General features: G+C 37.2%; 1 protein-coding gene across 1 annotated transcript in view; it reads right to left on the bottom strand.

Annotated features, from left to right (window-relative positions):
* LOC311605029 (vomeronasal type-2 receptor 116-like) overlaps positions 1-22,016 on the bottom strand; it is a gene marked incomplete at its 5' end in the record, with an annotated part of 31,033 nt that extends 9,017 nt beyond the window's left edge. Inside the window, 4 exons of the mRNA XM_084795330.1 lie at positions 1,135-1,359; positions 2,238-3,044; positions 3,419-3,698; positions 21,811-22,016. Of these exons, the coding sequence (XP_084651456.1) occupies positions 1,135-1,359; positions 2,238-3,044; positions 3,419-3,698; positions 21,811-22,016 (1,518 nt within the window). The remainder of the gene's footprint in view (positions 1-1,134; positions 1,360-2,237; positions 3,045-3,418; positions 3,699-21,810) is intronic.
* Between the last annotated feature and the right edge of the window lie 795 nt (positions 22,017-22,811).

Genomic DNA, 22,811 nt, shown 5'->3' on the forward strand with positions numbered 1-22,811 from the left:
AAATATACCACAGCTTCTTTATCCATTCTTCTACTGAGGGAAATTTAGGCTGTTTCCATGTTCTGGCTATTATGAATAAGGCTGCTATGAACATGGTTGAGCAGTTTCTTGTTGTGTGCTGGAGCATCTTCTGGGTATATTCCAAGGAGTGGAATAGCTGGGTCTTGAGGAAGCCCTATTCCCAGTTTTCTGAGATAGCACCAGATACATTTCCAAAGTGGCTGTACTAGTTTGCATCCCCACCAGCAATGAAGGAGTGTTCCTCTCTCTGCACATTATCCCATGAAAGTCTTCACTTACCAGGAAACTGGGACAGAGGGGAGGACATCCTATTGGGACTATAGATGAGAGAAGCATGGGAGAATGGCAAAGTAGAAGGATCCAGAGGGTCCTAGAAGCCTACAAGTAGAACATTATGATAGGCAGATTTGGGCTCAGGGGTCCCACTCAAACTAAGGCACCAGCCAAGGGTAATACAGGTGGTAAACCTTAAACCCCTACCCAGATCTAGCCAATGGACAGAACAGTCTCCACAGTTGAGTGGAGAGTGGGATATGACTTTCTCACGTACTCTGGTGCCTCACCTTTGACCATGTCCCATGGAGGGGGAGGCCTGGTGGCACTCAGAAGAAGGACAACAGGTTACCAAGAAGAGACTTGATATCCTATGAGCATATACAGGGGGAGGTAATCCCCCTCAGGAACAGTCATAGGGGAGAGGAATAAGGGGAAAATGGGAGGGAGGGAAGAATGGGTGGATACAAGGGATGGGATAACCATTGAGATGTAACAAGAATAAATTAATAAAGGAGAAAAAATATTTTTCACTCAAAAAAAAGCCATTGCTCTTAAGAACTAAGCCATTGGGCTGGAGAGATGTCTCAGGGGTTAAGAGCACTGACTGATCTTCCAAAGATCATAAGTTCAATTCCCAGCAACCACATGGTGGCTCACAACCATCTATAATGTGATCTGGTGCCCTCCTCTGGCCTGCAGATGTACATGCAGGCAGAACACTGTATACATAATAAATAAATAAATAAATATGTTTTCAAAAAAGAACTAAGCCATCATTGCAATACCACAGTCTTTTATAACATAAAATTATGAAAAATGGAAGTTATGTGTACATACCAGTGCTCCTCCAATGGCCAACCCTAAGTCTTCAGATATATGCAATTGTTGGCTTTGTGGGACATATGGGGAATAGCGACCTATTTTCACTTTTAATCCAAAACCTTGTGGAAAATTCCAAATGCTGAAAATGTCATAATCTGCACATACTTTTTTTCTCAGATTCATGTTTACTAGTTCTCCAATAGGGTTAGTAAATGCAATGTTCTTCAGCAAAGAAGCCATCTGAATGAGATGCATCATTGGATAATTACATATCCCCATCCAGGAAAGCCAAGTGACATTGTGAATGTTCAAAAATTTTATATATAGCACAGAAAATACATTTATTTGATGGTATCTTATCAAGTTAAAAACAAGCTATCTCATGGGTAAATAAATTATATTTTACTTTATTTCTGTTTTATGGCATAAAAGGTCAGAAAATGTTTACCAAATATTGAGTAACAGAGTGCAAGAGATCTAAACATTCATTACATGTAGGAAAACTGTCACAACACCAACTAAGTAAGTCTTGATGTTAAATGTGGTGTGTGTGTGTGTGTGTGTGTGTGTGTGTGTGTGTGTGTGTGTTGCAAACCTTTTTGAAGGAGAATCCATAAAAATGGAGAGAGTAATAGGGCTGGAAGCTTCTGAATGGAAGATAGGTGGTGAGTAAATCATGTAAATATTGTATTCGTATGTATAATACAAATACATTTAATAAAAAACTTTTAGTCATTATTTGTCAGCATAATTAATTGACACTTCATAAAAATAATTATCCATGACATTGATCAATACATTTTTTTCTCTTGAGGAATAAACTATCTTCTAGGTATCACGTGAGAACTTTACAATAGAAATTTTAGTTGTTATTTCTCTTATTGAACTCATATGATGAAATATTCAGAAACATTTTCAAAAAATAACTAATCTTCATGCAAAAATGTTGTCATCCATTTAATAGTAATCTTGTGCCATACATTTATCCACTTACAATTTTTATATTGAGGAGTTTTGAGGTATAGAAATCCTTCTAATGAGAGAATAATTCATATGATCATTTGTGGGGCTATATTAAAATATCATAATGTAAGCATCATTAATGTAAGATAATTTACCTGCTGACAGTCATAGAATATTCCTATGAGTTCTGCCACTTGCTGAGATTCTACTTGTTGAAGAATGATTTTATGGTAGGTGTGGGCCACAGCATAAACAGCGTTGTATAAGTTGTAACCTTCTTCACTCAGATCCATAGCAAATTCATGTTGTGATAACCAACCCAAAGAGGTATTGAATGAACAAGGATTCATTGTGCTATAGTTGGTACAGGAAATTGAACAGTTAAAATGATTCCACTTTTGTCTCATCTGTGAAATGTCTACTGGGTATTTGGAAGTGTTCATTGATTCCATAAAATTTCTAAATTTAGAAATATCACCATGGTGATGTGCAAAAGTGATAGTCCCGTGGAAGGGGTCAAGGCAGAAGTCTTCCTTAGATGTAATGACATCCCATTGTGAGGTGGTGACCCAGATTCTCCGTACACCTAAATATACCCATCTTCTGAAGCTGGCTTCTAGGGTAGAGTTCATTTCACCATAAATGATAACAACCTTTGCTGTGGATGTCAGGATTTGCTTCTCATATATTACACCCCTTGTCACATATAACTGCATATTATCTGGGATCACATTCTCAAAAGCTAAACAGACTCCATTAATTTGCATCTCTTCCTTCAAATCTGAGAGAAACTGGATGCCCTGGTCATCATCAGAGAGGACCAAACCTATCCAGGTCCATGAAAAATAAAGCATCAAAGAGACCATGGCCTGGGTCAAACATGTATCCTTGTGTGCTATCTGGTAGACATGGGGAAACTGGACATTGTCATTCAGAATAGAAAGAAATGGTCCAAAGAAAATCTGAAGGATGAAGAACAGAAGAAGCAATGTGAGGAGTAAGATTGATTAGAAGTTCTTTCTTAGGTATAATTTGTGTTCCTCACCTTCCATAACTCCTGTAAAGGACAGTAAGTTCACCTTCCAAATGTCCTGTAGAATTCCAATAAAATTATTTAATATTTCTGACAAGCCACAATGTAAAGCAAAAACTTCCCCACTTCCCCACTTCATTCTTTATTTGTAATATGAAGAAATTTTAGTGACTTATCAATACTTTAATTCTTCAAAACATACAGATCAGCATGCACAAACCCATGCTTCCCATTCATACTCTGTCATAACTTGGTATTGGCATAGATAAATTGTTACCTCGCCTTTTTATAACGCAGCCTCACCTTGGGAATTCTAGAATAAATTGACAGTTTTAAAGATGTAGTCCATGATGGTCCTATAAGTTCTACATCACAAATAGATATTCCACAGATATAATTAGGAAATGTTGGTGTACTGTTTTGTGGTGAAATCATTTCATCAATTATTTCCAATGTTTTAAAACACATGTTGACAGGAAAGGTAAATATCAAAGACACATTGGGTAAAATGTCAGTGTTCTTGTTTATCTCATCAGTAGCAAAAAGCAGCACAAGAAAAAACTCATATTTCCGTGTTGGTATTCTAAAAGAAGATACAAGATCATTATGGAGGACGTTGCAAAAATAAAATTTTCAAATCAATTGAAGTGAATCTTTTATGATAATCTCTCTAAATTTCTATACAAATTATAACTTACCTAACACAAGGCAATTGAAAAATAAATCTTTAAAGACTAAAGCATTTTAAGCCCTCATCAAAATAGAACATTCTGATACGAGCCTATCTGTACAAAAGTACATAAAGAGTTTTTTGATATCTGAATCTGATCCATGAACTAGAACAGAGTCCTAGATATTTGGTCTGCTACGTATTTGTCTTAGAATTCTCATTCTAGAGAAACATGAAAAAACATGACTTCATCCATATATCTAAGTCATCGCAATTTATCCTGTAGTAATATATATATATGTATATGCATTAACCAAGATACAGGTGCCCATTGTGTACTGTGTCTAGGGAGCAGAGGACCAGAGACTGCCAAACTGACTGAAGGGAAGGAGTTGAGGAAGATCAGAACCAGCTCCCTGGCCACCCATTGTGACTGATGTCCCCCTGGTTTGGGAATCAAAAGCTTTGGGAACCGTACACTCCTTCAAATACTTGAATGGATAGCAGGCCCCCTGTGGAACAGAGGATATGCACAACAAAACTCAGTCTGAAGAGCTGAGTCCAACGTTAGCCACAACTCACATTCCCTGGCTATCTGGATAAGGCCTGTGATACTTCTGAGAAGCTGTAGGCTTGGATCTTTCTCCACCCTCACACTACTTATCAGTCTGGACCACCTGGGAAAGTGAAAACTAACAAAAAAATGTGATCTGGGCACTGGCCACAACCCACATTAGCTGCCAGCCTGAGAAGGCCTGTGAGTCATAACAGCATCTTTGGGCTTGGACTTCTCTCTGCCAACTCAATACTTACCAGCCTGGCCCATCTGGATCACACAAACTAAACCAACAGAGATGAGTCAGATTTAAACACAACATATGTTATCCATTGTACCAAGGAGGCCTGAGGGGCACCAGATTGGATATCAGCTTGAAGTAATCTCAGCCTGCTCCTCTCCTGCGTGACCCAACTGATACAAAGACAAGGAATCTAGTAGAGCTGAGCTGAGGGCAGGCTCAAACATTCACTTTCCACCATCCTGAGAAGACCTCAGTGGAGCTCTAGCAAATAACCTTCAGCTTAGCGCTCTCTCTACTGGCTTCCAAACTGCCTGGCCCATGTGGGACACACACATACAGTGACTGCCCTGGAGCTATGAACACTCAAAAAGCATAAGAAATGTTTAAATCTGACATGAATAAAGTGATGGAAGCCTTGAAGGAGGACAATAAATCATTGGGAGGGGGGAGGAAAATATATTGAAAAAGATTAAGGAAGTGAATAAAACCTGTAAAGAATTAGAGGAAAAATTTAATCAACTGGGAGAAAGAAATGGAAAAAACAAATAAAACTGTTCAAGACCTAAAGAGGGAATTAGAAAACACAATGAGTAGTAAATCTATGTTAAAAATCTATGGAAGGCAACAGGAAAACCAGGCACAAGTAATGTCAACAAAAACAGAAGAAGAAAGAGAGAATATCAAGGGTAGAAGATACAATTGAATTTATCATTACACCAGTCAAAGAAAACAGTGAAACTAAAAAGATCCTGGCACAAAATACCCAAGAAACCTGGGACCGTATTTAAAAAGCCAAACCTAAGAATAATAGAATTAGAAGGAGAAGCCTCCAAGTTCCATTGGCCAAGAAAATCTTTTTTAAAAAGCAAAGGCGAAGATTTACCTAAAATAAAGAAAGAAATGCCCATAAACATACAAAAAGCCTAAAGAACTCCAAATAGATTGGACCAGAAAAGAAAATTCTCCCCCCTATATAATAATCAAAATATTAAATGTACACAACAAAGAAAGAATATAAAAGCCTACAAGAGAAAAAGGCCAAGTCATATATAAAGGCAAACCTATCAGAATTACACCTGGCTTCTTTTTTTTTCAATATTATTTTATTAATTTGTTCATATTATATCTTGATTGTTAGCCCTTCCCCTGTTTCCTCCCATTCTTCCTTCCCTCCCACTTCCCCCTTTCTCCCCTCCCCTATGTCTGTGATTGAGAGAAACCTCCTCACCCTATATATGCTCTAAGAATATCGAGTCTCTTCTTGGTAACTTGCTATCCCTCCTCTGAGTGCCGCCAGGCCTCCCCATCCAGGGGACGTGGTCAGAAAAGGGGCACCAGAGTTTGTGTGAGAGTCAGATCTCACTCTCCACTCAACAGTGGAGAATATCATGTTGCTCGGCTAGGTCTTGGTAGGGGTTCGAAGTTTACTGCCTATTTCTCCTTGGCTGGTGCCTTAGTTTGAGGAGGACCCCAGGACCCAGATCTGCCTGTCATAAAGTTCTTCTTGTAGGTTTCCAGGACCCTGTGGGTCCTACTATTTCCCCATTCTTTCATGCTACTCTCGCCTAAAATCTCAATAGAATGTCCTCTCCTCTGACCCACTTTCTTGGTAAGTAAAGTTTTTCATGGGACGTATCCCTTGGACTAGTGTTTTGATATAAGTGAGTATATACCGTTTGTCTCTTTTTGCTTCTGGGTGAACTCACTCATTATGATAATTTAGGTCAATCCATTTGTCCACAAATTTCTACACCTGGCTTCTTAACTGAAACTACGAAAGCCATAGTGGCCTCTATGGATGCCATGCAGACACTAAGAGACCACAGTGCCACCCAGACTACTATACTCAGCAAAACTTTTAATCACTGTGCATTAAAAAAACAAGATTTTCCTTCACAAAAAGATTAATCAGTACCTAACCACAAATCTATACCTACAAAAGACACTATAAGGAAAATTCCAAGCCAATGAGGCTAACTACACCAAGGATAATAACCCACAAATCAAAGAGAAAAGAAATACACATGGACACTCCTCCAATACCAACATTAAAAAAAGACAGGTACTAACGACCACTAGTCATTAATATCTCTTAACAGCAATGGCCTCAGCTCTCCAATAACAAGACACAACCTAATAGAATGGATGTTAAAACAGTGAGAGGACCCATCATTCTGCTGCATACAAGAAACACCTCAGCAATAAAGAAAGGCATTACCTCAGAGAGGATTGGAAAAAGGTACTCCAATGAACTCAACCCAAGAAGCATACTGGAGTAGCAATTCTAGTATATAATAAAATATACTTTCAATTAAAACTAACTAAAAAAGATGGTGAAGGACTCTTCATACTCATCAAATAAGATATACCAAGAGGACATCTCAATCCTGAGCATCTACATCCCAATGCAGGAGCACCCATATTTGTAAAAGAAACATTATTAAAGCCTAAACCACATATTGAACCACACACATTAATACTGGGAAACTTCATCACCCTACTCTTACTAATTGATAGATCATCAAGATAGAAACTAAATGGAAAAATAATGAAGATTATACTCTACTCATCATGAATCAAATGGACCTAACAGATATCTATAGAACATTGCAACAAAACATGAAAGAATTCACCTTCTTCTCAGCACCTCACTGAACCTTCTCCATAATCAACCATATGCTTGGTCATAAAACAAACCTCAACAGATATAAAAACATCAAAATAATCCATTGCATCTTATCACACTACCATAGATTAAAGCTGAAACTGAACAAAAACATAAACAACAGAAAACCTACAAACTCATGGAAACTGAACAACTCCTTACTCATTAATATCTTGGTAAGGAACAAAAAAATTAAAAATTTCTTAGAATTCAATGAAACTGAAGGCACAACATACCCAAATTTATGGAAGACAGTGAAAGGAGTTCTAAGAAAAAATTTCAGAACACTAGGTACCTTTATATGAAATTGGAAAGATCCCATACTAGCAACTTAACAGCACACCTGAAAGCTCTAGAAGGAAAAGAATTAGACTCAACAAAGAGGAATAGAAGGCTGTAAATCATCAAACTCAGGGCTAAAAAAATCAATAAATTACAAGTAAAGAGAACAATTCAATGAATCAACAAAATAATGAGCTGGTTCTTTGAGAAATTCAACAAGCTAGACAAACCCTTAGGGAAACTAACTAAAAGGCAGAGGTAGAATAATCAACAAAATCAAAAATGAAAATGAAGACATAACAACAGACACTGAGGAAAAAACAAGAAATTATTAGATCTTATTTCAAAATCCTATATGTCATTGAAAGTGAAAATCTAAATGAAATAGTGAATTTTATTGATAACTTCCAATTACCAGAACTGGGTCAAGAAACAGTAATTAAATTAAATAGTCCTATATTTCCTAAGGAAATAGAAACATCCATCAAAAATCTCACAGCAACAACAACAACAACAATAAAAATCCTCAGAGGGTCAGATGGATTCAGCACAGAATTCTACTAGATCATTAATTAAGAGCTGATACAAATATTCTCTAAACTATTCCTAGAGGAAATATTACCAAAGTCATTTTATAAAGCCACAGTCACCTTGAAAACTAAGCATACCCAACAAAGAATTTCAGACCAATTACCCTTATGAACATAGATGCAAAATTATTCAATAAAATACTGGCAAACTGAATCCAAAAACACATCAAAAGTTTCATCCACCATGAACAAGTAGGCTTTATTCCAGGTATGCAAGAGTGTTTCAATATATGGAAATTCATCAATGTAATCTATCATATAGGCAAAATTAAACAAAAAAACACATAATCATCTCCTTAGATACTGAAAAAGCATTTGACAAAATTCAACACCCATTTACATTAAAAGTCTTGGGAGAGATCGGGGATACAAGCATCTAATTAAACATAGTAAAGGCAATATACAGCAATCCTATAGCCAATATCAAACTAAATGGAGTGAAACATAAATCAATCCCAGTGAAATCAAGGACATGAAAAGGTTTACCACTTTTTCCATATCTCTGTAATATAGTGCTTGAAATCTCAGCTAGAACAATAAGACAATGAAAGGAGATCAACAGGATACCAATTGGAAAGAAAGTACACAAATTTTCGCTATTCACAGATGATATGATAGTATACATAAGTGACCCAAAGAATACTATCAAGGAACTAACTCCTACCGCTGATAAACACCTTCAGCAAAGTGACTGGATACAAAATCAGATTTAAAAAAAAATCTGTAGCCCAACTTTATGCCAAAGAAAAGCAGGCAGAGAAAGGAAGGAAGGAAGCAACAACATTCCCAATAGCTACACACACACACACACACACACACACACACACAGACACACACACACAAACTATGTCAGTGAAACTCTACCCAAGCAAGTGCAAGACCTGTATGAAAAAAAGTTCAAGTCTCTGAAGAAAGAAATTGAAGACGGAGGGGTTATCCAATACGGCACTGCCAAACACATTCCTTGTTTGATTAGCAAGAACACAGTGACTATTCAGCAACCTAAGGACCAATCTGAGAACCACAAAACATGAGTACTGGAGACTCACAGGTGAAAGGAGTCCAAACTGTGTGGAGCAAGATTGGGACCAGTCTTAGGCCACCCAGCAAAACCACAGAAATGTCCCAAGTCTCTGCAAAAAGAAGGAGTGAAGAGCCTCCAAAGGCTATAACCACACATCTCCATGAAGGGCAGTTTTTGAAATCCTGGGTTGCAAAGGGATCCATGGCTTTGAATATCAGCAGCCTCTGTGGGTTCTAGCACTGAACAGAGACACCAAAGTCTGGAACAGAAGTGTATCGGATCTCAAATCACACAGAAAATTCTAGGATGTAAGCAGGCAATGGGCACATGCTCCAACCAGAGACATCACAATGGAAAGTGGTCAGCTTAGGGACATAAGCAACAATGCCCAAGATCATTTAATACCACTGGGAACCAGCATTCTCAACACCAAAATGAGCTCTGGAGATACTATTACATCTTACACACAATAAAAGGACTTCAAATCTGAAGTTATGAAAATAAGAGAGACCTTACAGGAGAGAAATAAATCTCTCAAAAGAGAACAGGAATACACAAAGAATGAGATGAAATAATTGAACAAATCACTTAAAGAAAGTGACAAAAGACAGGAAACTACTATCCAACAGGAGAAGGAAGAAGAATAAAGGGACTCAAGACTTTAAATGGAGATAGAAGAAACAAAGAAAGCACAATCCAAGACAATCCTGGAAATGGAAAACCTAGAGAAAAAGATGCGATCTACAGATACAAACATCACTAACAGAATACAAGAGCCAGAAGATAGAATCTCAGGGGTGAAAGATATGACTGAAGAAATCAATACAACTATCAAAGAAAACGTTAAATCTAAAAAAATCTACTGAAACATAGCATCCAAAAACTCTGGGACACTATGAAAAGACCAAATGTAAGAATGATAGGGATAGAAGAAAGAGAAGACTCACAGCTGCAAGGCCCAGAAAATATTTTCAACAAAATCATAGAAGAAAACTTTCAAAACCTAAAGAAAGAAATGCCTATAAATGTACAAGAAGCCTACAGAACTCCAAATAGATTCAGACAGAAGAGAAAATCTTCCTGCCACATAACAATCAAACACTAAACTTACACAACAAAGAAATAATATTAAAAGTTACAAGAGAAAAATGTCAAGTACACATAAAGGCAAACATATCAGAATTACACAGGAATTCTCAAAAGAGACTATGAAAGCCAGAAGGGTTTAGATGGATGCCATGAAGACACTAAGAGACCACAGTTGCCAACACAGAGTACTATTGTACACAGCAAAACTTTCAATAACCATAGATGGAGAAAACAAGATATTCCATTTTTTAAAAAATTCAAACGGTACCTAACCACAAAACCAGCACTACAGAAGATACTAAAAGGAAGACTCTAACCCAAGGAGGGTAACTTTGCCCAGGAAAACAAAGGAAATAAATACTCTCACATCCACAAAAACCAAAGGAAGGAAGCTTACACACACACACTCTACCAATACTAATGTCAAAAAAGTAGGAACCAATAACCACTGATCATTAATATCTCTCAACAGCGATGGCCTTAACTCCCCAATATGGAGGCACAGGCTAAGAAAAGGGATGCAAAAACAGGAGCCATCATTCTGCTGCATATAAGAAACACACCTCAGCATAAGGATAGCCATTACCTTAGAGTAAAGGGCTGGGAAAAGGTATTACAAGCGAACATACCAAAGAAACAAGCTGGAATAGTCATCCTAGTATCTAATAAAATAGACTTTCAACCCAAACTAATCAAAAGACATGGGTAGAACACTTCATGTTCATCAGGGGAAAATAGGCCAGGATGATGTTTCAATTCTGAACATCTATGCCTAAATGAAGGAGCACCTACATTGTTTTGGTTTTTTGTTTTTCTGACAAAGGGTCTCTCTGTTACCATTTGTTGTCCTGGACTCGCTTTGTAGACCAGGCTGGCCTTGAACTCACAGTGATCCAAGTGCTGGGATTAAAGGCATGTATCACCACACCTGGCCTTAGCACCTACACTCATAAAAGAAACATTACTAAAACTTAAATCACACACCAAATCCCTCACATTTATAGTGAAAGACTTCAACATCACAATCTCACCAATAGATAGATCATTAAGGCTGTCCACTTGCTATATTTTTCCTCAATATGGAACTTGAATCCCTTGCTAGAAACATAAGATAACTAAAGGAGACCACGGGGACAGAAATTGGAAAGGAAGAAGTCAAAATATCATCATTCATGGATGACAAGATAGTATACATAAGTAACACTAAAATTTCTACCAAGGTACTCCTGTAGCTGATAAACACCTTTGGCAAAGTGGATGGATACAAATCAGCTCAAATAAATCACTAGGCCTCCTGTATAAAATTACAAATAGGCTAATAAATCAATTAGGGAAATTACACCATTCATAATATCCAAAAATAATGTCAAGTATCTTAGTATAAATCTAACCAAGCAACTGAAAGATGCATATAGAGCCATATTTATCACTCTGCACAAAGTTAAAGTTCATGTGGATTAAAGACCTCAACTTAAAACCTAACAAACCTCATCTGTTAGAAGAAAAAGTGAGGAAGATTCTAGAACTCATTGGCTCAGAAGACAACTTCCTGGACAGAACACCAAAAGCAAAGGCTCTAAGATTTAAAAATTAACAAATGAGACCACAAGAAACTGAAAAGATTCTGCAAAGCAAAGAACACTGTCAACAGAACAAAATGACAGCCCACAGACTGGGAGAAGATCTTCACCAAACCTATATCTGAAAAAAAGATACTAATATCAAAATATACAAGGAATTCAAGAAATTAAACACCACAAAACTAAATATACAAAATTAAAACAGGGTAAAGAGCTAAACAGAGAATTTTTAACAGAGTAACATCAAATGGCTGAGAAACATTTAAAGAAACATTCAAAATCCCTAATCATCAGGGAAATGCAAATCAAAACAACTCTGAGATTCCATCTTACACCTATCTGAATGACTAAGATCAAAAATTCAAGTGACAGCACACACTGGTGAGGATGTGGAGAAAGAAAAATATTCCTCCACTGCCTGTGGGAGTGGAAACCTGTACAACCACTTTGGAAATCGATCTGATACTTTAGCAGGAAATTGTGGATAACTCTAACTCAGAACCCAGCCAAAGCACTCTTGGGAATATACCCAAATGATGCTCCACCATACAACAAGGACATTTACTCAACAATGTTCATATCAGCTTATTTGTAATAACCAGAATCTGGAAACAACCTAGATGTCCCTCAACCAAAGAATGGGTAAAGAAACTGGCACATCTACACATGGAATACTTTTAAGCTACTAAAAACAAGGAAATCTTGAAAATTGCAGGCAAATGGATGGAACTGGAACACACCTTCCTGAGTGAGGTAACCCAGACACAGAAAGACACACATGGTATATACTTGCTCATAATCAGACATTAGCCACATAACACAGGATAACTATACTACAAAACAGAGTCAGAAACACCAACCAAGGAGCATGTATGATGTGGACCGAGACCCACTGCTAGGATGTAGTAGCACAGTCTCCTTGTGGATCCCATGGCTGAAGAGTAGGAACTACTTCAGGCATGCACTCTGACCACCAAACATAAATCACTTCCCCCTGGCAAGACGGCTATGCCAGGCTAGAGAGGAAAAGGTTACAACTAATACAGATGAGACTTGATAGGCTGAGGTCAGATATTAGGGGAAGAGGGCTCCTCTGTCTGAGTACTAAGGGAGGGAGGGAGAGGAATTGGGGGGGCTACAATCAGGATGTGAAGAATTTAAACTCCAGAACAAGTAGGTAACATATGGCTAATCCAACCATATGATAATAGCTCTGAGACTGGCTTAAATGCTCATTTCTAGGCATACACAATGATTCTTGTTGACTAAAGAACCCTTATAACTTGCTATTAGATGCCATTCTTCATTTGTCATGAGTGAAGATTTACAGTTGTCTTCTTTTCCTGATCATACAAAGAGCAGAAATCCAGCCTTAATTGTTCCATGAATCACACACACACACACACACACACACACACACACACACACACACACACACAGCTTCCATACGCTTATAATTTTAGAACTGTATAATGCTTGTGAGAAATTATATTCTTTCAGAACAAAAGAACCAGATATTGACATTGGATCAGACTTGACAGGATGCATCCCTCTCTACATACTGAACATTGACATCCTGTTTGGAGAAGGTAGTTGAAAAGAAAGAAGAGGGAATATAGAAATGTAAAGAGAAGATAGAACAAAAAGTAGATTAGTGAATCTACTCCTCAATTTAATAACTCAATTGTCACTCACAAGATATTTTTAATTCACTGATATATAATTTTGTATATAGATGCAAAATAAGTTCTAGATACAATGGTATAGAATTCAAATGTAAGATTATTCTTCATACATACTTTATATATATACACATATATGTATATATATATATATATATATATATATATATATTTCTAAACTAAAATGAGTTATTGTACCCATATAACTCAATTATAAAACAAAGTTTACTTCCAATGCTTTGAAAGTGCTATCAAGCTGTTTAGGAGAAGTAAGTTATACAAATTAAATGTTAATAGATTAAATCATGGTCATGTCAATTGCTAGTCTACTTTTATCAAAAGAATATATATCTTAGGTACAGCAGATAGATATGATTCTATAGAAAGACAACATCTTCAAAATCCCAGAGACATGCAGAATATGGCATTTAAAATTGTTTTTATTACTTTAAATATTCATTGACCACGAGACAGGTTAGCACCTGGCAACACCCAGCCTACCTCAAAGAAAATGATGAGGATCAAAAAACCTCCTTGTGGATATTGGCTTCAAATGTGGCAAACTACCCACTGGAAAGAGGTCCTCAATTCTACCACAGACAAAATTCTACCTAAAAAATGAGCAAGCTTGGATGCAGGCAGAGTCGACAGCCAAACTCTGCCAAGACTGGGTAAGCAAATCCTCAATAGTTCATGCCTCTGTAAGACATAGTGTGCCAGAAGGCTGAAGAAGATGCTCCAATGTTACAGAGAGGTTTGGGTGACTATTCAGGTAGAAAACTGTCTCTGTCATCTTTACATTTGGAAAGCTCCTAACCTGCACTCCCAGCATACTCAGATAATCAAGTTTACTCCTTCTCAAGTCTCTGGGGGAGTTGAAGACCAGGTAGCTTAGTTTTACAATGAAGCTTAATTGTTTAGTGGTTAAGATGTTTTTAGGTCTAGGTAAGTGTTGTAAGTTGATAATGACAAGATGTGATGAAGACTGATTTACATTCAGAAATTTAGGTGCACCAAGATAGAAAAGATGTCTACTTCAAGGCTGTCAAATACAAATAGCCAAAACACTAATAATGTAACATTTATATGATTCCTGATTGTGTCATGGTTCTTCTTGCCATAGGTAATCTATTGTATATATGTGTAATAATATAAATATACATGTACAAAAATAAAATAATTTAAAAATTAAAAAATAAAATAAAATCTAAAAAAAGAGAAAAAAATTTGAAGCAATTCCCATGAACATACCAGCACAATTATCTACAGACATTGAAAGAACAATTCTCAACTTAATATGAAAGAAGCCCAAATTACCTTAAACAATCCTTTAAAATAAAAGATCTCTGGAGGTATCTCTATCCTTGACTTCAAGCTAAAGTACAGAGTAATATTATAGCATTTCCTGGTATTGACATAGAAACAGAGTTCTTGATGAATGGAATTGAATCAAAGACCCATAAATAAGCCAACACACCTATGGACATTTGACTTCTTTTACAACGAATCCAAAACCACACAGTGAAAAAAAGAAAGCATTTACAACAAATAGTGCAGGCATAATTGGAGTGTACATATGTAAAACACAAATAGATCTTTATTTATCACCCTGCACAAAACTCAGGTGTAAAAGGGATCAAAGACCTCAAAATGAAACCAAGAACACTAGTCTACCAGTAAGAAAGTAGGAAGCAGCCTTGAACTCATTGGCACAGGAGACAACTTCCTGAATAAGATACCAACACACCAGGTTCTAAGACCCACAGTTCATGAGGTTTCACAGAACCTCATGAAACTGAAAGGCTTCATGATGCAAAGAACACTGTCAGTAGAACAAAACCACAGCCCACAGATTTGGAAAAGAGCTTCACCAACCCAATATCTGACAAAGGCTTGTTATCTAAAATATATAAAGAATTCAAGAAAATAAACAGCAATAAACCAAATAGTCCACTTAAAATGTGGTACAGAGCTACAGAGAATTTTCAACAGAGGAATCTTGAAAGTCAGTGAAGCACTTAAGGAAGGGTTCAAAATTGTTAGTCATTAATGAAATGCAAATCAAAACAACTCTGAGAGTCCATGTTCCACCTGTCAGAATAGCTAAGATCAAAAACTCCAGTGACAGCAAATGTTGGTGAGGATGTGGAGAAAAGAAGACTCCTCCATTGCTTGTGGGGTGTAAACTTGTACAACCACTTTGGAAATAAATCAAGTGATTAATTGTTCATCTTTGAGCTTCAGCTCTTAGTGTTGTGCTCAGGAAGTTGTCTCCTATTGACAATTGGGAATTGAAAGACTAGGGATGGAATGACAGGTGATCCACAAGGAGACAGTCAAGGCTGGAAGTTCTGGAACCAGGAGCCCCACACAAACTGAACCAACCAAGGCCATGACAATCAGAGAACATAGACCCACTGATTAGATTTAGCCAATGGACATCTCATTCTCCAAATGCGGATAGGGAGCAGGGGACTGCCTCTGACAAAAACACAAGTGCCGTCAATTAGATCACTGCCCCTTAGATGAGAGGTCCTGCCAGAACACAAAGGAATGGGACGGAGTCTATTCAGATGAGACCTGATAGGCTGTGGTCAGACAGTGAAGGAGGAGGACCTTACCTGTCAGAGATCGTGGGAAAGGAAGTAGAATGAAAAAAGGATAGAGGGTGGGAACAGGAAGATAAGAATGAGGGGATTAAAATCTGGATGTAATATGAATAAATAATAATAATAGTTAAAAAGGATACAAATATACAGAGCTAGATTAAAAAGGTGGAAAGAAAAAAAACGGTCATCTTAGCAACTAATATTCAATGAAATCTGTACCAAAATACGTAAACAATTCTTTAAAGTCCTTTAAAGATCAATTCTAAACTTCATAGAGAAAAACAAAAAATGCAGAATAGCTAAACTAATCATATACAATAAAAGATCTTCCAAAGGAATCTCCATCCTTGATCTCAAGGTCTACTATAGAGCATAACTAATAAAAACAGCATGGTACTTGCATATAAATAGGCTGGTTGATCAATGGAATTGAATTGAAGATCCAGAAATGAACCCACACATCTCTGGACACTTGATTTTTGACAAAGAAACCAAAACCGCACAATAGGAAAAGATAGCATATTCAAAAAATGGTATTGGTCTAACTGGATATCTATGTGTATAAAAATGCAAATAGATTCATATTTATCACTCTGCACAAAACTAAAGTCCAAGTAGATTAAAAACCTCAATATAGGGGGGAATCCAAGATAGCAGCACTGAACACAGACCATGTTTATTCAGGACAGCAGTGACACCAGAACAACCTAAATACTGAATATTGAACTACAAAGCACAGGTTCTGGTGATGTGCAGGGGAGATGGGTCTACACTAGTTGGAACATGTGTGGGTCTGGCCTCATGCCACCCAGCTAGTCCACAGAAAATTTTCTGGGGCCCTGCAGGCACAGGCCAGTGCTCCAAAGACAAGCCACATACCTTGTATATAGCTACTGAGCTCTTGGTCTCAGAGGGAACTGTGAGGCACACAAACACCAGTACCTGCGTCATCTAGCCAAGAGGAAACCCTACTGTCTGGAACACAAGTGAATCTGGAAAACTCCTGACACAAAACATCCAAGAAATTAAGGACACCATGAAAAGAAGAAATCTGAGGATAATAGGCATTGAAGAAAGAGAAGATATCAGACTCCAAGGCCCAGAAACTATTCTCAACAAAATCATAAAAGAAAATTTCCCCAATCTAAAGAAAGAGATGCCTATAAACATAAAGAGGCCTACAGAACACCAAATAGAATGGACCAGAAAAGAAAAACTGCCCGTCACATAATAATCAAAACACAAAACATACAGAACAAAGAAAAATATTAAAAGCTGCAAGGGAAAAGGGCCAAATAACATTTAATGGCAAACCTATCAGAATTACACCCAACTTCTCAGCAGAGACCATCAAAGACAGAAGGGCCTGGACAGAGATCCTGCAAACCCTAAGAGACCACAGATGCCAGGCCAGACTACTTTACCCAGCAAAACTATCAATAACCATTGATGGAGAAAACAAAATATTCCATGACAAAAACAAATTCAAACAGTACCTATCCACAAATCCAGCTTTACAGAAGGTACTAGAAAGAAAACTCTATCCCAAAGGGTCAAGCTACAACCAAAACTACTCAGGAAATAGATAACTATACCATGGCAAAAACACAACTACACAAACGCTCGACTGTAACCAATATCAAAATTAAGACTCTAACAGTAACTGGTCATTAATATCTCTCAACATCAATGGTCTCAATTCTCCAATAAAAAGACACAGACTAACTGAATGGGTGCATAAACAGGATCCAACATTCTTCTGCATTCAAGAAACACATCTCACCCATAATGATAGGCATGACCTCAGGATAAAAGGTTGGAAAAAATATTCCAAGCAAATGGTCACAAGAAGCAAGCAGGCGTAGCCATTTTAATATCGAACAAAATAGACTTACAACCAACATTAATCAAAAGGGATGAGGATGGACACTTCATACTCATCAAAGGTAAAGTCAACCAAGATGACATCACAATTCTGAACATCTATGCTCCCAATACAAGGGCACCCACATTTGTAAAAGATCTGCTAAAAAGTCTTAAACCACACATCAATCCCCACACATGTAACAGTGGGAGACTTCAACACCCCACTCTCACTGAAGGACAAGTCATTGAAACAGAAACTAAGCCGAGAAATAACATCATTAACCAATGCCATGGGTCAAATGGATCTAACAGATATCTATAGAACCTTTCACTTAAACAAGAAAGAATATACCTTCTTCTCTGCACCCCATGGAACCTTCTCCAAAATTGATCATCACATCGTAGTTCACAAAGAAAGCCTCAACACATACAAGAGGATTGAAATAATACCTTGTATCGTATCAGATCATCATGGGCTTAGGCTGAAATTCAACAACAACAGAAATAACAAAAAGCCTACACGTATGTGGAAACTAAACAACTCTCTGCTAAATGACACCTGGGTCAGGGAAGAAATAAAGAAAGAAATCAAGGAGTTTCTGAAATTCAATGAAAATGAAGGAACAACATACCCAAATTTGTGGGATACATTGAAAGCAGTGCTAAGAGGAAAATTCATAGCACTAAGTGCCTTTAAAAAGAAATCGGAAGCATCGCACATAGACACATTAACAAACAACTGGAAGCCCTAGAAAAAAAAGAAGCAGAAAAACCCAAAAGGAGTAGACGTCTGGAAATAATCAAACTCAGGGGTGAAATTAACAAATTAGAAACTAAGAAAACAGTCCAAAGAATCAACAAAACCAAGAGCTGGTTCTTTGAGAAAGTCAACAAGATAGACAGACCATTAGCCAAACTAACTAAAAGGCAGAGAGACAGTATTGAAATCAACAAAATCAGAAATGAAAAGGGAGACATAACAACAGACACTGAAGAAATACAAAGAATCATAAGATCCTATTTTGAAGGCATATATGCCACAAAATTTGAAAATCTAAGGGAAATGGATGATTTTCTTGATCAATTTCACTTGCCAAAGTTGAGTGAAGAACAGATAAACCAGCTAAATAGTCCCATTTCCCCTACAGAAATTGAAGTAATCATTGATAGTCTCCCAACCAAAAAAAACCCAGGGCCAGATGGCTTCAGTGCAGAATTCTACCAGACCTTCAAGGGCGAGCTAATACCGATACTCTTCAAGCTACTCCAAAAGATAGAAAGGGATGGAACATTACCAAATTCATTCTATGAGGCCATAGTCTCATTGATACCTAAACCTAACAAAGACTCAACAAAGAAAGAAAATTTCAGACCAATTTCTCTCATGAACATCGATGGAAAAATACTAAATAAAATACTTGCAAAATGAATACAAGAACACATCAAAGATATCATTCATCATGACCAAGTAGGCTTCATTCCAGGCATGCAGGGATGGTTTGATATACGGAAATACATCAATGTAATCCACCATATAAACAAACTGAAAATAAAAAACCATATGATCATCTCTTTAAATGCAGAGAAAGCTTTTGATAAAAACCAACACCCATTCATGTTTAAAGTTTTAGCAAGATCGGGGATACCGGGCACTTTCCTCAATATAATAAAGGCTGTATACAGCAAGCCAATAGCCAAAATCAAAGTAAATGGTGAGATACTCAAGGAAATTCCTCTAAAATCAGGAACAAGGCAAGGCTGCCAACTCTCTCCATATCTATTCAATATAGTACTCGAAGTTCTAGCCAGAGCAATAAGACAACAAAAGGAGATCAAGGGTATCCAAATGGGAAAGGAGGAAGTCAAATTATCCCTATTTGCAGATGATATGATAGTCTACATAAGTGACCCTCAACATTCCACCAGAGAACTCCTACAGCTGATAAACACCTTCAGCAAATTGGCTGGATACAAAATTAACTCAAAAAAGTCTGTAGCCTTCCTATACACAAATGAAAGCTTGCAGAGGAAGAAATTAGGAAAGCCACACCCTTCACATTAGCCACAAGCAATATGAAATATTTAGGAGTTATTCTAACTAAGCAAGTGAAGGACTTGTTTGAATGAAATTTCAAAACTCTGAAGAAAGAGATTGAAGATGACATGAGAAAATGGAATGATCTTCCTTGCTCATGGATCAGGAGAATTAACATAGTAAAAATGGCCATCCTACCAAAAGCAATCTACACATTCAATGCAATCCCTATCAAAATACCTACACAATTTTTTAAAGACATTGAAAGTTCAATTCTGAACTTCATATGGAAAAACATAACACCCAGAATAGGGAAAACAATCTTGTACAATAAAAGGTGCTCCGCAGGAATCTCCATACCTGATCTCAAACTGTACTATAAAGCAATAGTAATTAAAACAGCAAGGTACTGGCATGGCAACAGGCTGGTTGATCAGTGGAATCGAATCGAAGACCCAGATATGAATCCACACACATATGGTCACTTGATTTTCGACAAAGAAGAAAGATCCATTCGATGGAAAAAGGATAGCATCTTCAACAAATGGTGCTGGTCTAACTGGATGACTATGTTTTAAAAAATGCAACTGGACCCATATTTGTCCACTTGCACAAAACTCAAATCCAAGTGGATTAAAGACCTCAACATAAAACCAGAGACACTAAGTCACTTAGAAGAAAAAGTGGGCAAGAGCCTGGAACATATTGGCACAGGAGACAACTTCCTGAACAGAACACCAACAGCCCAGGCCTTAATGTCAACAATTAATAAATGGGACCTCATGAGGCTGAGAAGCTTCTGTAAGGCAGGAGACACTGTCAAGAGAACAAAGCGACAGCCTGCAAACCGGGAAAAGACCTTCACCAACTCTACATCTGACAAAGGTCTAATATCGAAAATATATAAAGAACTCAAGAAATTAAACACCACCAAACCAAAGAACCCAATTGAGAAATGGGGCTTGGAACTAAACAGAGAATTCTCAACAGAGGAATATCAAATGTCTGAGAAACACTTTCAATGAGTAGTACATTAGCTCTCCTAAAATTTCCTTAATGTTACATGTTCTCACTAATTAATATGAATATTTATGATGTCTCTCACATTAATCATGCTGCAAATCAGTAACTGAGCATATGCACAATGGAAACAAAGTAAATTTGTGGTGACATTGAATCTTACAGCTGATGTTTTCCATATTTAGTGTCAGTTCCAGAATGACATTAGGAATTGCTATAGGTTTTAAATCAATGTATATGTATATTCACAAGTATGTATGTAATATTCCACATGTAATCATGTATACCAATCACACACCTTTCTATGTATGAAAAATAACCCTATTGTAAAAGACCTAAAACTAAGTAACCTCTTTATAAAGACCTTTAGGAATACATGCTAATGGAAGAATTCTTGGCCCTTGATACTGAAAGAGACACAGTGGTGCAGCCTCTTCTCTCTGAATTCATGCCAGGGGTGTAGATTGTGTTTTCATGTCAGATCATGAGACCCTGGGCAATAACAACTTTGAACATAAGGTGATCCATGAGGCAGAGAAGAGAAAGCTGGACCTCTCAGCTTACAGCTTAATGAATTGGAGTATAATATAGGAAAACCACACTACAATGAAATACACTTGAAAATATTAAAACTAATGATGAATAAAGGAAAATTTTTCTATAGTTCTCCTAATGTTATGGATGGAAGTACAGGACAGAAACCCTCAGAGTTTCTCTACAAAGTCGCAGATAATACATGACATTTATGAAAGAATGAAGAAGTTAATGACTTCAATGACTTACTTAAAATCAAGGATAGCGTTATAAAAATCTTCCTCCATAGGTTCCTGAGATGTGAAAATCATAAAATTACAGTCCGTCCGTAAATCTCCATCATCATCTTCACTGTGCTTTATTCTCCAAAAGCAGGTGGGTTCTGTCAAACTGCACAAGATGAGAGAGCATTTCAGAAGCAAGAAGGAAATAATGAAAGCATACAGCTTCCGCATGTCTTCCAAAATCTAAGACTTAGCAGAGGTGAACACAGCTTCTCATGCAGACAAACATCACACATACACAGCTCTATGTGTCTCTGTTATTAATGTCACAGACTGCAGGGGGCATATTTATATCCCCTAGTTTCCTTCTGCCCATTCTGTGTCATGCTCCCTGGATACATCTGGAAAATCTTGGCCTCAGGATCTGGATCAGAGATCTGAGATGTTTTCATCAAAATAGGTCAGAAAACATGTTATGAAAGGCATGTTCTCCAGCCTCAGGTGATAGGATTTCATTCACATTCAAGGCATAATTGACCCTCGGACAATATTCCCTTGGGCAGCTATGGTTCCCAGGCTTTGTCAGCAGCCACATGTATGAGCAAAATTGACAATCATTTCAGAAGATTTGATATGAACTTTCATAAAATGAGAGGTGAGGTCATGAAGGGCCCATGCTATTGAGAGGTATTATTGAATTATGGGACAACATGTCTTGTTTTCCATGATAGGGAATGGTACCCTTAAATATAGCATCCAGCCTGAATCATATCTCCCTCACTGTGATGTATATTTGCTATTGTATTCTAGTCACATGTGCAAAATAGCACAAAAGTACCTCTGAACTTTCCACTGGAAAACTTATTAGCATGCCAAATGCCAGAATATTTACGAAATATAGTGACAACACCAGCTGAGTCCAATATCCATACAAATAGATCTTTACAGTCAAACTGAGTTCTAAAACATGATCTCTCTTATTCATTCCCCATGTTTAGTGTCTGGTAGTGAAACACTACTTTATCT

Source organism: Acomys minous, assembly GCF_964271855.1.
Source record: "Acomys minous genome assembly, chromosome: 9".
Taxonomy (NCBI): domain Eukaryota; kingdom Metazoa; phylum Chordata; class Mammalia; order Rodentia; family Muridae; genus Acomys; species Acomys minous.